Source organism: Myotis lucifugus, unplaced genomic scaffold (assembly GCF_000147115.1).
Source record: "Myotis lucifugus unplaced genomic scaffold, Myoluc2.0 scaffold_390, whole genome shotgun sequence".
Classification (NCBI taxonomy): Eukaryota; Metazoa; Chordata; class Mammalia; order Chiroptera; family Vespertilionidae; genus Myotis; species Myotis lucifugus.
In genome coordinates, this window is record NW_005871438.1 from 615,990 (window position 1) to 633,309 (window position 17,320).

General features: G+C 38.3%; 1 protein-coding gene across 1 annotated transcript in view; it reads left to right on the forward strand.

The window, feature by feature from the left end:
- The window catches only part of GPR158 (G protein-coupled receptor 158), a 354,431-nt gene extending 337,384 nt beyond the window's left edge, over positions 1 to 17,047 (forward strand). The window contains exons 8-11 of the mRNA XM_006101994.3: positions 7,666 to 7,804; positions 10,969 to 11,074; positions 14,680 to 14,826; positions 15,593 to 17,047. Coding sequence (XP_006102056.2) covers positions 7,666 to 7,804; positions 10,969 to 11,074; positions 14,680 to 14,826; positions 15,593 to 17,047 — 1,847 coding nt within the window. The remainder of the gene's footprint in view (positions 1 to 7,665; positions 7,805 to 10,968; positions 11,075 to 14,679; positions 14,827 to 15,592) is intronic.
- The last annotated feature ends 273 nt before the right edge of the window (positions 17,048 to 17,320 follow it).

Sequence of the window (17,320 nt, forward strand, 5' to 3'; positions counted from 1 at the left end):
AAGAGGGTGTGGCCAGCCTGAAAACAGCCATCAGCCCCTCATCCAGGCTGGCCAGGCATCACAGTGGGGACCCCCACCCTGAAGGGGGTGTGACCAACTGCAAACACCCATCAGCCCCTCACCCAGGCTGGACAGGCACCCAAGCGGAACCCCCACCCTGATCCGGATCACCCTTCAGGGCAAACCAGCCGGCCCCCACCCGTGCACCAGGCCTCTATCCTATATAGTAAAAGGGTAATATGCAAACTGACCCTAACAGCAGAAAGACTGGGAATGACTGGTCACTATGACACACACTGACCACCGGGGGCAGACACTCAATGCAGGCGCTGCACCCTGGTGCTCAGTGCACTACCACAGGGGGAGCTCTGCTCAGCCACAAGCAAGGCTGATGGCTGCCAGTACAGCGGTGGTGGTGGGAGCCTCTCCTGCCTCCTCAGCAGCGCTAAGGATGTCTGACTGCAGCTTAGGTCTGCTCCCCGCTGGCAAGTGGACATCCCCCGAGGGCTGCCGGGCTGCCAGAGGGATGTCTGATTGCCAGCTTAGGCCCAATCCCCCGGGGAGCAGGCCTAAGCCAGCAGGTGGTCATCCCCCGAGGGGTCCCAGACTGCGAGAGGGCACAGGCCAGGTTGAGGAACCCACCCTCCCCGAGTGCACAAATTTTTGTGCACCGGGCTTCTAGTTTCTTAATATTACCACAGTATCTTTGACCCAAGCTTGACATGTCAGCATTTAGAATTTGGCCCCAGCCTTTTTAAAGGAATCACAATTTCTACGATAAAACCTTCATAAATGTAGATAGTATACAAAACACATTTAGCACCGTGCCTGGCATGTTCAACAGATGTCATCTACCAAGTCAGACTGAGAGGACAAAAAGCACTTCCAAGTAGAGCTCCTTTAATGACCTGGCATTGTAATTTGCATATTAGTTGTTTAAAATACAAACAATTGTTGCTTGAAAAAATATTTGTTTTCTTCAATAGGATAAAAATACTCCCAATGGTTTTATTTATACCTTTGTTAACAGCACTCAAGAAAATGTCAGCCCATGGAGGTATTTTGAGAACAATGGTCAGGGACCAAGGAGACCTGGGTTCCAGCCCTGCTCTGCTGCCTACACAGTGTGCTCAGCTAGGATGGAACAACGTTCTCTTCATGTGTGTCCCAGGGCCCAGCTCTGCCCATCCTTGGGGCTCACTACTCCCAGACATCCTGCCCTCCATTGTCCTGGTTGTGAAATATGTTGCAACATCCACCTTATGCTTCTGTATCCCATGCTGAATAAACTGACTTCATGACAAGTAGAATAACAGCAACTTACCATCACCCCCTTTGTGGCCATATACATACTCAGAACTATACCCCAAGACTGTATGGTCTGATAAAGTCACTTTCAAGTTTAAAATTCTCTCAGAAGTTATCATTCTCATTGTTTTAATCATTGTAACTCTCATAATTGTCATTATAACCAAAGAAAAGGCAAGTAAGCCCTCAGAACACCAAGGCTTCCTGTATGCCAGTTGAATCCTAGAACACTGGGATTTGAGCTGTTTGGAAGCGTTGTGGAAGTTGTTTGATTTAATACTCAATGATAACTTTGCATTGCCCACTATATTATTACAATAAAAGCATAACAGAAAAGAACATTAAAGAAACACTTAGAAATCAAACCTGAAAGCCTCTTCATTTATGTATTTATTTATGCCATGAAAAAAAATAATTTTCAAAGGGGCTAAGAAGGGTAAAATGTTATTAACACAAAATGTTTCTGCAGCATGGCAAAGCAGGGTACTACAGCGTGAGAGTAGTACTTTGAAGTTGTTTTTGCCTCCGCCCTCGTGGGTGGTCTTAGATCCCAGAGCAGAGTCATCTTCAGGGTCAAAGAACTGATATTTCTTCTCACTTCTTTCTTTGACCCTTTGGAAAGACAACTTGAGATAACTTTCATATGGTACATTAATTCATTAAAGGTTATGGTAGTTAAGTTTTAAACTGAGTGTTATCCTTTATAGATTAAAAATAAAAAATACATCAGTTTTCTGAGAGTCCTATTTGGTTCCCTTTTTAACTGTACTTGTGCCCTCCATCAAAATAATTTCATACCAGAAATTATTTTCTAAAGCAGAAGCACAACACATATTTCAACTCCCATGTAATAGCACTGCAAAATTTGGTAACATCTGCATATTTTCTTTACTAATTGCAGTGTTAGTCTGAAGTTAATTATATGAAACTGATTTTTTCCAACACAAATTTTACATATCACATTTAGTTTAATTGGTACTTTGAATAATAAATTGTTTTTCAGCTAGAGCATATTGTTTGATATTGCTAATGAAATGATTTTTAATGTTCAGCTTAGCTATTACAGAGTACTATTTTGTTTTGTACTTTTAAATATAATGCTCCATTGTAGCACACTAACCTGATAACTACTCTTCTTTTTCAAAATCTTCAGTATAACATTATATAAAAGCACTGCAATAACAGATTGGAGATAGTTTTCATAATTCAGCTACATATGAATCCTTTAATTACAGCATATTTTTGTGCTAGTATTGTTTAATATTTTTGCATTCACCATTCTTGAGTACTATGAGCAGTACCATGCACATACTTAGTGGTTCTATACACACATCCATAAATAGGGCTTGCCATTCTTAGTAATAATGCCAATTTGATCTTCAGGGCATGAATGGGCCCTGAAATGTGAGATGGAATGGCAAGGCAACAAAGTCTACATCGCAATATCATAAAGTTGATGTCATTTCTATTCATTCAATTCAATAAATATTTATTATATCATGTGTATATGTGCTCAGTTCTGGTACTGTCATCTATGTGGGCAAGGGTAGAAAAAATAATTAAGAGACTCAATTCTTGCCCTAAAGGAGGTCATAACTATTTGAGGTTGAGATGAGGAACAATATTCTTCCTTCCAATTATATAGATTGTCCCCAAAAATGTATACACACACTGTGAATAATTATAAGGTGGTGTTCATTAAAATTCATTTTATTTTCAAAATTGAGCCAACAAGTGTTAGAGTGTGTATACATTTTTTGGGGCACCCTGTATATTGTGTGGCATTATTCTCTGCATTGTGTAGTATAGATAGTATAAACACTGTGAGAGATTAAAGGAAGGAAAATTCAATGTAAGCCAGAATCATTTCAGGTGGCCTTGTGATGAAAGTGTGACCTTAATTGGACGTTAAAAAATTGGTTAGTATTTGGAAATGAGGGTGAGAGGAGATTTCCTGTGTGAGCAGTAGCTGGAACAAAGACACAGAAGCAAGAAGGGCCTTTGAAGTGTTCAGAGGACAATGAATCTTGCTGGGTCAGCTCAGAGTTCATGTTGGGGAGCACTGGGAGATCATGTTGGATATATAACATAAAGTCATAGAGGGCTTGGAATGCCAGAACCAAGCATTTATAAAAATAATAGTGCACCACTGAAGATTTCTGAATGAAGATACATGCAATACCTGACCAAAAGCTGGCTTGAAGGTCAGAGACTAGACAAGAAGTCAAGGTCTAAGAAATATAAAGCACAAAAGAGTAAAGCCAAGGAATGTGGGTGGATAGCATGAAGCCTGAGCTTCAAGAAAGTCTTAAAAGTGAGGCTATGCCTGCCCTGGCAGGAATCCCTTGTAGTCCTACTTTTGGGTCAGGAATTATTTCCGTGCTCACAAGAAATGAATATTCTAATGGAAGTGTGAATCAGTTAACCAAAAGGGAGTTGCAGAGTTTTGGATAAATCCTGATATGATCAAAGTGGACTTTTAGAAAAATGAACCTGTTACTGTTAGGAAGGAAGGATTAACACAGGATGAAGCCAGGTTTATATAGGGCGATTGAAAAAAATGGTCATAACAAATACATAAACTGATAGGGGCTTAGGCAGGGATTGTAATTGTGGGCACTGAGAGGAATGATAAATATTAAAAATAACTCAAAGTAGAAAAGTGTCAATAAAAAGCAGCTCTGAGATTTTAACCCTGGTACAGATGCAATAGTAGTACCATGGACAGAAATAGAAGTTAGGAAAGGAAGTTATAAATGGAGACCTCAGCATTTCCTGGTTTGCTTTTTCTGACCCAGTTTGACTGGAAAGAACATTCCTAGTGCACAGTAGGGTGGTGGGGGTGGAGGGTTGCTAACATCCTATATAATAAAGGGGTAGTATGCAAATTGACCATCACTCCAACACACAAGATGGCCACCCCCATGTGGTCAAAGATGGCCACCACAAGATGGCCAGTAGGGGAGGGCAGTTGTAGGCAATCAGGCCTGCAGGGGAGGGCAGTTGTTGGGCAATCAGGCCTGCAGGGGAGGGCAGTTAGGGGTGATCAGGCTGACAGGGGAGGGCAGTTAGGGGCTTTGGGCAGGCAGGGGAGCAGGTAGGCATCAATCAGGCTGGCAGGGGAGTGGTTAGGGGGTGATCAGGCTGGCAGGCAGAAGCAGTTAGGGGCAATCAGGAAGGCAGGCAGGCAAGCAGTTAGGAGCCAGCAGTCCTGGATTGTGAGGGGGGGTCCCAGATTGGAGAGGGTGCAGGCTGGGCTGAGAAACACACACACACACACACACACACACACACACACACACTGCACAAATTTTGTGCACCGGGCCTCTAGTACTGAATAATTGGGACCTCCACTAAATTCCATGGGGATCTTTTTTCTCCATTAAACTGTGTGTTAATGATTCTCAAAATTCTGTGACAGATTTCTGGTCAAGTTTTTTAGAAAAAAACTAATAGCTTTAAAACATACACATAAACACACACATACACCAAAAAAAAGAAGAAGAAACCCACAAAAACAAAAAAGAACGGTCCACAAAACATTCTTCTTTCCTTCTGAAGGATTTTATGATGCATTGTAATCATCAACCAGACTTTTATTCCAAAACTTAAAAGGCCAATTGAGACAAACAGTTCTGAGACCATTCTTCCATCATTGATTAAGACTGGGGTGGCAGGTATTGGGATAATATTTATTTAGCCTTCTGAGCTTTCTGGGTAAACCTGTGACTTTCTCAGCTCCAGCTGCCTTCTTTCCCACTGCTCTGGGGATGCCCACAGAAACTGTCTCAAATTGCGAACAGCAAAACAGCCCATACGAGGGTAGTCAGAGAAGCTCTCAGTACACACGGCCTTGTCAGGAACCATACCAGTGATGACAGCATCACCAGATTTCAGGAACTTTGGGCCATCTTCCAGCTTTTTCCCAGAAGGATGATCAATCTTCTCAGCTCAGCAAATTTGTGAGCACTGTGAGCTGGGTAACAACCCAGCACAGGTGCATATCCAGCACTGATTTGGCCTGGATGGTTCAGGGTAATCACCTGAGCTGTGAAGCCAGCTGCTTTTAGTGGTGGGTCATTTTTGCTGTCACCAGACACGTTGTCAGGAGAAACATCTTTGACAGACACATTCTTGACAATGAAGCCCACACAGTCCCAAATGAGCTTCATTCAAAGCTTCGTGTTGCATTTCAACAGGCTTTACTTCAGTTGTAGCATTTACTGGAGCAAAGGGGACCACCATGCCATGTTTAAGACCACCGTTCTCCCCTCAGCCCACAGAGAGTACTAATAGCACCAATTTCATTGACATCCTAGAGGGACAGATGCAGGGGCTTGTCAGTTGTATGAGTTGGTGGTAGGATGCAATCCAGAGCTTCAAGCAGTGTGCTTCCACTGCATTGCCTTCTTTACCGTTGACTTTCCATTCCTTGAACCAAGGCACGTTAGCACTTCGCTGCAGCATGTTGTTGCCATTCCAATCAGAAATTGGCACAAACGCTACTATGTCAGGGTTGTAGCCAATTTCCATATGGCAGGTTCTTCCTTAACAATTTCCTCACATCTTTTCTGACCATAGAGTGGCTCAGTGGAATCCATTCTGTTAATGTCAACAACTAGTTGTTTCACACCCAGTGGTGTGTAGGCCAGAGGGCATGCTCACAGGTCAGTCCATTCTTGGAGAGAGATACCTGCTTCTAATATACCAACACCAGCAGCAACAATCAAGACAGCACAGTCAGCTTGAGATGTGCCTGTAATCATGTTTTTGATACAATCTCTGTGACCTGGGGCATCAATGATGGTCACATAATAGTTGCTGGCCTCAAGTTTCCACAGGGAGAGACCAATGGTGATACCGCGCTCATGTTCAGCTTTCAGTTTATCCAAGACCGAGGCATAGTACTTGAGGGAGCCCTTCTGCGTCTCAGCAGCCTCCTTCTCAAACTTTTCAATGGTTCTTTTGTTGATCCTGCCACATTTGTGAAAGATGCTGGAATCTACATGTGCAATGAGATGTTAATATGAGTCTTTTCCTTTCCCATTTTGGCTTACATTTAGCAGTGGTTTTTAGGACACCTGTGTTCTGGAAGCAAAACCATTGCAAAAATAGCCTCATGGAGATCTTAGAGTGAATTATTTTTTTTTCCTTTCGCTTCTGACCATATCAGGGATTTTCAATAACTGGGGCACTACCTATCGTTTAAATATTGGTGGAAATATGCTAAAAATTGGGCAGGTAAAACACAGGAGAATGGATATCAGTGTTTCAGTATATAAGTAGTTACTTCTAGGTAATGCATTGGTAAAATGTTTTCTTCAAATTAGAGCTTTCTTCTTATTAATTAGATATTATCTTTCAAGGAGGTCATGTCAGTAAGACAAATAAAATGGGCTGTAACGGTATTGGTCATAAGTAGTTAAAATAGCAATGTTCAGTTTGTAAAAAAAGGTCAAGTGGGATGTTAAACGGTAAGAACCATGTATTTAACGTGTATGGTTTTTTAAATTTATTTTTCTAACTTACTATGGCAGACAGTATGTTAAATGCTTTATATACATTATTTGATTTCACTAGCATGTAATCCCATGAAATATGTACTTTTATTATCCTCATGTTTCAGATAAGGAAACTGTGGCCAGAGAGGTTAAATTCAGATTATGCAAAGTTCATCAGGGATTGAGCCAGGATTCCCACGCAGGTCCAGTGTGGTTCTGAAGCCCTTCTTAACTGCTACACTGTGTTGGTCTCTTCTGGCTTATGCCGACAAACAAGGTGGTTGTGAATTTTACTAAGCCCTCAGCACTCCACTTACCTATCCTGTGTGAAGAAATAATGGTTCATTTACAAAACATGCCACTGAATGTTTAGCAGCCTGTTTTCTCACATTTCTGACAATAGATTTTGTAATATAGTGAACTAAATTCACTGCAGTAATAATCTAAATGTCTACAAGTTGCATAGAAACACATTAGCATGCTTTTGTTGCCTGGTGACTTTATTTTGACTCGGATATTCTATGAACATCTTAAACTTTGGTTGGCAATGTAGAAAATTATTTTACAATTGTTTTAGGGAAAAGCCAGGTATTAACAAAAAAATTAATCTGAGACAACAAACACTGTTTTAAAAAAATAATAATAATAAAGTATACCTTTGAAAAATCTTCTATACACTGAATAAAATTTTAAAATTAATTTATAGCATATATTTATATGTGAATGGTATTTATATGCATCTATTTCTAAATTTATGTTTTTATAATAGAAACAACGTGCATGCTAAAGAACTTAAATTTTACTTTTTTCTTCACCTTTAAAACTAATGGAAAGTTGTTTGTTTTTGTTCTCACAGCTGAATTTTTATTCCTCTTGTGGGGTGTTTATCTCTGCTATGCAGTGCGGACAGTCCCATCAGCATTTCATGAGCCACGCTATATGGCTGTTGCAGTTCACAATGAGCTGATTATCTCTGCTATATTCCATACAATTAGGCAAGTGATCTGTAGAGCTAGAAAATATTTGTTTTATTCTTCTGATGTGTTGCAGTTTAATTTAAATAGCAAAATTTGGTTAATGGAAATTTGAATAATGGAAAGATTTAGGAAGATGATATTTTATAATTTTATTAATTTCTTTGGCTCAGAAATGGCAAATGAATATAGTTTTTTAAAAATATCTATTTTTATTGATTTTAGAGGGAGGAAGAAAGAGGTAAAGAGAGATAGAAGCATCAGTGATGAGAGAAAATCATTGGTTGGCTGCCTCCTGCATCAGTGGGGATCGAGCCCGCAATTCCAGCATGTGCCCTGACTGGGAATCGAACCATGACCTCCTGGTCCATGGGTCGACACTCAGCCACTGAGCCACACCGACTGGACTATAGTTTTGTAACTCTACTGTTCTTAGTTCCTTCTGATAGGATATTTATTGCCTTCATTTATTTTGAAGGTTAACTCACTTATGTTAAGGCCCTTATAGAGATGTCATTTAATATCATTTATGATATGTAATACTTTTTGTTCTGAAGATATAAGGCAATACATACATACATTACAAAGTAGATTTAAATTGTCTATGTTTTCATTCATGTTTAATATGCTGATTTATACTTTCAAAATTTTAATACTCAGAGAGACAACATATGTGTGTGAATTCTGCTGAATTCAAAACAAACAAAAATCACTTCAACCTGATGACTCTATTTTTGTGTGCAATGAAGTTTTGTCATCATTGCATTTTAGCAATAATGTTCAGTGGTAAGAATGTACGGCATGGCCTGCCACTTTTTGATGTCACAAGTATCTCTCTAGTCAATGAGTACAAAGGAAGAAAAAGGTGGCTTATGATAAGTGAACAAAATGAAATATGTATGGCTTATCTTCTGGGAATTTTCACCTGATTCATATTTGAAAATGAATTGAAAAACTCAGAGAGGACCAAAAAGAAAAAAAGAAAGAAAGAAAAAGAAAAAGAGAACAGGAATATTATAATTTAAAAAGTATGTCATTCAATTTCTCATCATTATTAAAAGTTAGGATACACTAAAAAATGTAATTAGAAACTTTGAATATTTGTCTTTATCCTCAATAGAAAAATAGAGATTAATAATAATGGAAGTCAGGGTGGCAGGTTGTGAATCTGTGGAAGTTTTGTAGGATAATTATCATCTTTCACTTTAATAAATAATCATAAAATGATATCTTGCACTTCTAGAAACAGCTGATGCCAGAGAGGAATAGGGCCACAGGCATAATGTACTTTTAAAACTTTTAGTAAGAAACAGAGGTATTTATGATGACAGCCCTGAAATGCCATCAAAGAGCCAGAATCAAGGTAATTTGATTTCTCGCTTTTTCTTGCCCCCTAACAAGAGAGAAAGAAGAGACAGAGTACAAGAGGAAGGAAAGATGAGAAGAAAAATATGAAATTATAAATAGACAAGGAAGAGAATTCTACACAGACTGAAGATTCAAGGCTCTGAGAGCAGGTGCCCTTGTCCAAAATGCAGTGAGCACCTGAGCACACTTTTTCTTGGTGCCTGAGCTCCATAGCCTTTACTTTTCTCCCAGACCATCTCCCAGGAAAAGCTGCATTTAGGTTGTTTCCAAGATATCAAGCACATAATTTCAAGATCTAACAAACATGCTGCTCTAAAAACATCTATAAATTAAATGTTACATTAACAAACCAACTAAAGAGTTATAATCATTCAAGAAGGCTTATTACAGATGAGTTTAAATGTCTTCTATTGTCAGTGTGTAACTGCCATGCAAAGGGTTTCCCACTTCAACCCTATAATTACCTGCTATATTTCTTAGAACCAAATTAATTACCCAAGAAATTAAATCTGTTCAAAAGTTAAATAAAATGACCTATATTCTTTTCTACCTTGATTTACTTTTCATCATTAAATATTTTTTCATTGAATTTTAAACTCTTAAGTAGAACACTGATTTTAAGGGGATGAGTAGAAAACAATAGGCAGTAATGATTAAGCCATGTATGCACAATTTATTATTTACACATGGACTGAATTCATAAATGCTTGGCTCTAATATTGATATAGTCCAAGTATAAGAAAAAATAACATAACAATTTAAATTAGGTAGATCAATTTTAGTAATATTTTCCTGGAATAAACTATTAAATAAGGCTTCTGACATCAGCAAGGGTATTCCCTATCATTAGGACATATATACTCTTTTTTGTCCACTTAAGATATAAAATTATACATATGTATATAAATAAGAGTATATATGCACATATGTATACATACATAAATGAAAATTATGACTCCATATTATATACACATGTACTCTCATTCTTACCAAATTGTCAGCTTGAACAAAAATAAATTACAAGGATAAGTCTAGAAGGTGAAATAATGCAGAGGGCGTTTGCCCAGTCTGTTCTAATTCTTTACTTACTGTTACTACCAGGCATAAAGCAAACTTTTGAGAAAGTATAAAGATTTTTTATAAAGTTTGCTTTTATTCTTGAGCTCAATTTTCAAATATTTCTATGTTTCTGACTTTCGGAACTATCTTTTAAAAGTTGAAATACTCAAATTGAAGCTTTAAAACTACTGCAAAACCCAGTTTCTCTTGAGATATTTCTGGTCAGAACTGCAAACCGAAAACCCAGGTAGTAATTAAAAGTTAATTTAAGAATAATTGATATCAATATATGTCAAAATTATTTTTAAAAGATTCACCATTTTAATTCTAATTAATGCTTTTAAATAAAGAATGTAGACTCAAGAGTTATTTGGACATGTTTTACAACCCAATTTTGCCAGAAACCTTCAGTCAGTTTGTAACAACTCTTTTATTGAGTTAACATATGTTTGCTGCTTTTTCTTTGTAGATTAAACCTACACACAAAACAATTATCTGAGGAAATGCTTAGTACATTATATTTGAGCTATCTTTCTAACTGGATAATAAATTATAGAGAGTTCACTATTATGCATTCAATTAGGGTTGCCTAGACCCTTGTTCTTCTATGATGAAAATATGTCATAGAAACAATATAATTTCTTTTTCCTGCTTCTTTTTATATTATTCTTAATATATGGAGTTATAGAGCTTCCAAGCTTCTAGTGCTTTATGTAGAGATCTTGTTAGATTGCTAACTTGGTGAATTCTCATTTCAGATTTGTCCTTGCCTCAAGGCTTCAGTCTGATTGGATGTTGATGCTGTATTTTGCACATACTCATTTGACTGTGACAGTCACCATTGGGTTACTTTTGATTCCAAAGGTATTCCTCTGACATTACTTTTCTCTTCCAAGACAATTATCTTATATGAGCCTCAAGTTGTTTCTCCTTTAAAACGACCTGGCAATCTAGGCAAAGGGAGGTGCGGAGATTTGCTTGACATCTAAAGTGTTTTTAAAGCTCCCTCCTCAGGAAACTAGGTGTCTGTTTGTTTGTTTGTTTGTTTTTTGGGGGAGGGGAGGATTTATTAAATATATCACATAATTGTTAAGTGACAATTAGTACAAAACCCATCATCTGCTTTAGTCCTTTTCTAAGTATTTCGATATCCAGTTATGTTTTAATTATTATGGATTCAAAGTGGCTTTCATAGTAGCTATAACATCAAAATAATTTTTAAAGAGAATTATACTGTTCTAAGAATTCTCTTATTTTGGATTTATATTCAGATAAATTATTTTAAACATTTGGACAATTTTTATTTAAATAGAAATAATTATAATATTATACATAGAAAAGTCTTGCTTAATAATGATAGATTATGACAAAGACTTATGTAGGCAGCATAATGAAGCAGGGAAAATGGGCCAGGGCTCAATCAATACATGGATCCTAAACTCAGACGAGCTATATAATATGATATTAGCCAAGACTTTTTATCTCTCTGAGTTTGTTTCCCCATCTATGACATGATCGTGATAGCAATAGGTTGCCTGGAATGAAATAAAATATCAGAGAACAAACGGATTATATAAATGACAGCATTATCATTATTTTCCTCTTTTACAAGAGCTCAGTCTCGGTCACTGCCACACAATACTCCATTAGCATGGCTGAAACAAGAACTGTGATTTCCTGTCTTTCACCCCAGGCTTTACCTCAACCCTCAGACTTAACCAACACACTGAGATGCAGCCTGATTGAAAAGGCCAAATGATTATTTTTAAAAAGCAAATACCTATTTTATTCCTTATTTCAATTATACCAAAAAGCCACAATGTTCATGGATTAGTCTGTTACTGTGACTTATCTTAACCATTTTTATACATTGCATAATATGATAACATTATATGTATGCATACTCAGACTATTTATTCATTCATTCAATAAATTGTTATTGAGGTCCTAAGAAAATTGAAAACATAGGTTTATACAAAAACTTGTACATAAATGTTCATAGTTGCACTATTGATTCTAGCCAAAAAGTGGAAGTAACCCAAATTTCCATCAACTAATAAATGTATAAATAAAATGTGGTATATCCATACAGTGGAATATTATTCATCAATAAAAAGGAATAAAGCACTGATACATGCTATACCTTGTACAAAACTTGATAACATTTTGCTGAGTGAAAGAAGCCAGACACAAAAGGCCACATATTGTATGATTCAATTTATGTGAAAAGTCCCGGTTAGACAGCTCTATAGAGACATAAAGCACTTTAGTGGCTGTCATGGGCTAGGTTTAGTGGAGGACAAATGGAAATGACTGCTTAATGAGTTAAAGGTTTCTTTTAGGGGTGTTGAAAATATTCTGTAAGTCAACCTTGTGGATACTAAAAACCATGGAATTGTATAATTTTATGGTATGTGAATTATATCTCAATAACCGATAATTTTAAAAAATTATTGAGGGGCTTTGCTAAGCACTGTTCTAGATCCTGGAACACAGTAATGGATAGATAAAAATCTGTGCTCTTGTGGTAATTATATTCTGAAGGACATTATGAGAAACAGAAAAGATAAATATCTGAAATAGTATTTTAGAGAGAAGCACAAAGAAAGATTAAAAAGCAGGAAGTGGACCATATCTGACAAATAACTGTTTCTTAAACTCATGATAGTCTCTAAGCCTTTGCTCAAGAAAACAAAACAAACAAACAAACAAAAAAAAACACACAAACAAAAAACACCTCCATTCTCATAAATAAGCTCCAGGTGATTTGACTAGTAGCATGGAATATTTTAGAGGACAGGGACTATATTTTATTCATCTTTATGGCCTTAAGTTGATGGCACATGTTGGAACCACAAACATAAGTAGAGCAATGAAGGAAAGGCTCATCAGTTTCTGTGGTTTCTCAGCCAGTCCCAATTACAAAACAGTCATTGTTACTTAAAAAGAGAATTATCATTTCACATGGTATCTCTATTTATGTTTATTTTCCTACCCAAATATTTTAATGGACAATAACATTAAAATATCTCTATTATCAAAGGGTGATCTGTTAATTTTTTAAAAATATACTTTTATTGATTTCAGAGAGGAAGGGAGAGGGAGAGAGAGATAGAAACACCAATGATGAGAGAGAATCATTGATCTGCTGCATGCTCCCTACTGGGGGACCTAGGGATCGAGCCTGCAACCGGGCATGTGCCCTGATGGGGAATCAAACCATGACTTCCTGGTTCATAGTTTGACACTCAACCACTGAGCCACACCTGCTGGACAATGATCTGTTAATTTTGTAAAGGACTTGATGACAAGCTGGGAGAAGAGCACCCATGTTCTCTAAACTGTTCTCTCAGTTTTCATAGGACAATCACTTGGTTTACATATTGTGTAAAGAGTGGCTGGGTTGTTTTAATTCTCCCTGCTTTCCATCATTTACCCAATTCACTCTTCCTCCCTTCTCCTTTTGAAGAATAGAGATAGTAAGAATACATGAAACTGAAAAATATCAAAACACCACATGAAAAATAATAGAAATATGTCAAAATATGATGAAGGAGGGGCTTGAGAAAAAAATTAGGTAACTTCACTGACTCTTTTAATTTTGAACTTAGATACCATGTAGCCCAGAGTCCTTTAGGGCAGAGCAGCGCTGTGCTGAGAGGTTCATGCTTGCTTAAGACCTCACTGTCAACACTGCGAGGCTGGAATTCAGATCTCCTGCTCCCCGAGTCTTAAAAGAAACCTTTAAAAAATACTTTAAATTTATTTTTAAATTACAGTGACATACAACATTATATTAGTTTCAGTGGCACAACATAGTGATTAGACATTTATATAACTTACAAATTGATGCCCCCGATAAGTCTAGTACCCACTTGGCACCATACATACTTATTACAATATTACCAACTATATTCCCTGTGCTATACTTTACATTCCTGCGACTATTTTATAACTACCAATTTGTACTTCTTACTCCCTTCACCCTTTGAAAGTAGACTTTTTTGAAGCTATATGTGGTAAACTGAAAGTCCCATTTCTGTGATCAGGGCCAATTGTGCCCAGAGATGAAATACAGCCTCCCCTATGTGAAGCAACATGATGAACCTGAGGCAGACCCTACTGTTCAAAAAAAAAAAATCCCATCCAGCTGCCAGCGGGTCTAAACTGCTACTCTCAGAGAAGATTTCTGTGTATTCTTTTCTTCTTTGCAAAGTGCAGATATTGTGGAAGAGGAGAAATATAAGTTGACACTGGGAGCCTAGATAAAAATCAAACAGGGAACAAAGTACCCCAAGTGTGTGACATGGAAAGCAACACACTAATGTAGTGCAAAATTTTATAGAGTTCAGTGAACAAATTCATCTAAGCTGAAGAAATGATAATAACGTGAGGACTTTTAGAAAATTTTTATTAAAATGCTATGTCTTACAGTAATGTCTAGAGCTCAGATTGAATATCTATTTCAGTTTTCACATTCAAGCAATAACCCACGCGATGACATTGCTACAGAAGCATATGAGGATGAGCTAGACATGGGCCGGTCTGGATCCTACCTGAACAGCAGTATCAACTCAGCTTGGAGTGAGCACAGCTTGGATCCAGAGGACATCCGGGTAACACCAGTATTTCTCTTCTATTTCAGATTAGTCCCATTTATACAGGCAAGCATGCGTGGGTTGGTGTTTATGTGTGTTCATGCGTGTGCATATGTGTGTTAGAAAGAAAGTGAGAAAATGTATGCTTAGGTACAAACTGAAGACATAAAGTGCAGAGTTAATCCTGTTCTAAAACGTGTAATCATGGTATAAATTAGAATGCACAAACCAATCTTGATAGTCTCAACTGACTTTTTGGCAGTCATAACGATGAACTTGTTATGCATGTTCCATAATATGGTGCCTGGATTAATTAAAATAATCTGTGGCGATATGTCAGCATTTGGAGGAAGAAGTTGCTTTTAGTATTTGATGGCCTGCCATCCCCTAAACATAATCTAACATTAGGTACAACTTTATCAATGGCTCCATGATGCTTCCAATATTGTTGCAGGGATACGTTTTATCAGTAGACAATATAGTGTGTTTTATTATGGTCCAGGCTCAGTCTGGCCCACAAAACTTGCAAGTTCAAAGTTCTTGCTCCATAAAGCAAGGCTAGCATGCATGGGTTTATGTCTTAAAGTGTCAACTATGTGTGAAACCAAACACAAAATAATCAGAAAGTAAGAATGTGGAGAAAGTTGATGAGTAGAAGTGTTAGGAAGAGCTAAACAATTTCCATAAAGAGCTCAAGCTTATTGAATTAAAATGACCATCAGTGATACTATTTGGCTGAAACACTAAATTCCACACCTCTGTGAATTTCCTCTTGTTCTGGCAGGATGAGCTAAAGAAACTCTACACCCAGCTGGAAATATATAAAAGGAAAAAGATGATCACAAATAACCCCCACCTCCAGAAAAAGCGGTGCTCAAAGAAGGGCTTGGGCCGATCAATCATGAGGCGTATAACCGAGATCCCAGAGACGGTCAGCAGACAGTGTTCCAAAGAAGACAAGGAATTCACAGATCACAGCACCGCCAAAAGCACTGCCCTCGTTAGGAAGAACCCACAAGAGTCGTCGGGTAACACTGGGAAACCCAAGGAGGAATCCCTGAAAAACCGAGTCTTCTCACTGAAGAAATCCCACAGCACTTACGATCACGTGAGAGACCAAACGGAAGAGTCCAGTAGCTTACCCACGGAAAGCCAAGAAGAGGAAGCCACAGAAAAATCCACACTGGAGTCTCTGTCGGGTAAAAAAGCAACACAGACACTGAAAGAAAACAGCGAGGCTGAGTCCACGGAGTCTGTGCCTTTGGTGTGTAAGTCAGCGAGCGCTCACAATCTCAGCTCAGAGAAGAAGCCCGGGGGGCATCCCCGAACATCCATGTTACAAAAGTCTCTCAGTGTCATAGCAAGTGCCAAGGAGAAGACTCTTGGGTTATCTGGGAAAACCCAAACATCAGGTGTGGAAGAACGTGCTAGATCCCAGAAACCTCTGCCAAAAGATAAAGAGGCCAACAGAAAACCCTCAAATTCAGATAACACAGAGACTAAAGATTCTGTCCCCCCAAACTCTAATAATTTGGAAGAGCCGAGAAAACCTCAGAAATCTGGGATTATGAAGCAACAAAGGTCCAATCCCCCTACTGCCAATTCTGATATGAGCCCAGGCACCACCCAGATGAAGGACAACTGTGACATAGGGGAAGTGTGCCCTTGGGAGATTTATGACCTGACCCCTGGTCCTGTGCCTTCAGAATCAAAAGTTCAAAAGCATGTATCTATTGCGGCTTCTGAAACGGAGAAAAACCCAACCTTTTCCTTAAAGGAGAAATCTCATCACAAGCCCAAGGCAGCGGAACTCTGTCAGCAATCCAATCAGAAGAGCATAGACAAGGCTGAGGTCTGCCCTTGGGAGAGCCAAGGTCAGACCCTTTTTGAAGATGAGAAGCATTTGATTTCTAAGACTCAGGTTCCCCCGGGGAGAGCAAAAGATGAGAATGGTGGTCAGCATTGTGCAGCCACTGTGTGTGCTGGGCAATATGAAGAACTGCCCCCTAGAGTTGTAGCATCAAAAATAGAGAATGAAAATCTCAACCAAATAGGAGACCAGGAAAATAAGACATCTTCCTATAATTCAAGTAATAATTTTCAGCAGCCTTTCACATTGCGAGCTGAGGTGTGTCCTTGGGAGTTTGAGACCCCAGATAAGCCAAATGCCGAAAATAGTGTAGCTTTACCTGCCTCTTCGACTTTAAATGCGAATAAGGTAGCAGGGTCTCGAAAATAAGAGATCTGGGATACTTTCAAAGTAGCATTCCCCAGAAAGAAAAAGAAGAAACCCTGAATTTGATAAGACTGAAGATAGAAGGATCAAAAATTCCCAAAGAGTATTTGTCAATCAGGGAAAACATGGAAGGCATGGGTGGAGGAAAACTAAGGAGGGGAGAGAGAGATCATCATGGGGAAGTTAGACTGGCCCCAAAGTCTTTCCCTGTAACACTAGGAAAATCTTTACATTCAGCATGTTTAGAGGAAGTAGCCCTCAGTGTCTGCCCCTGAC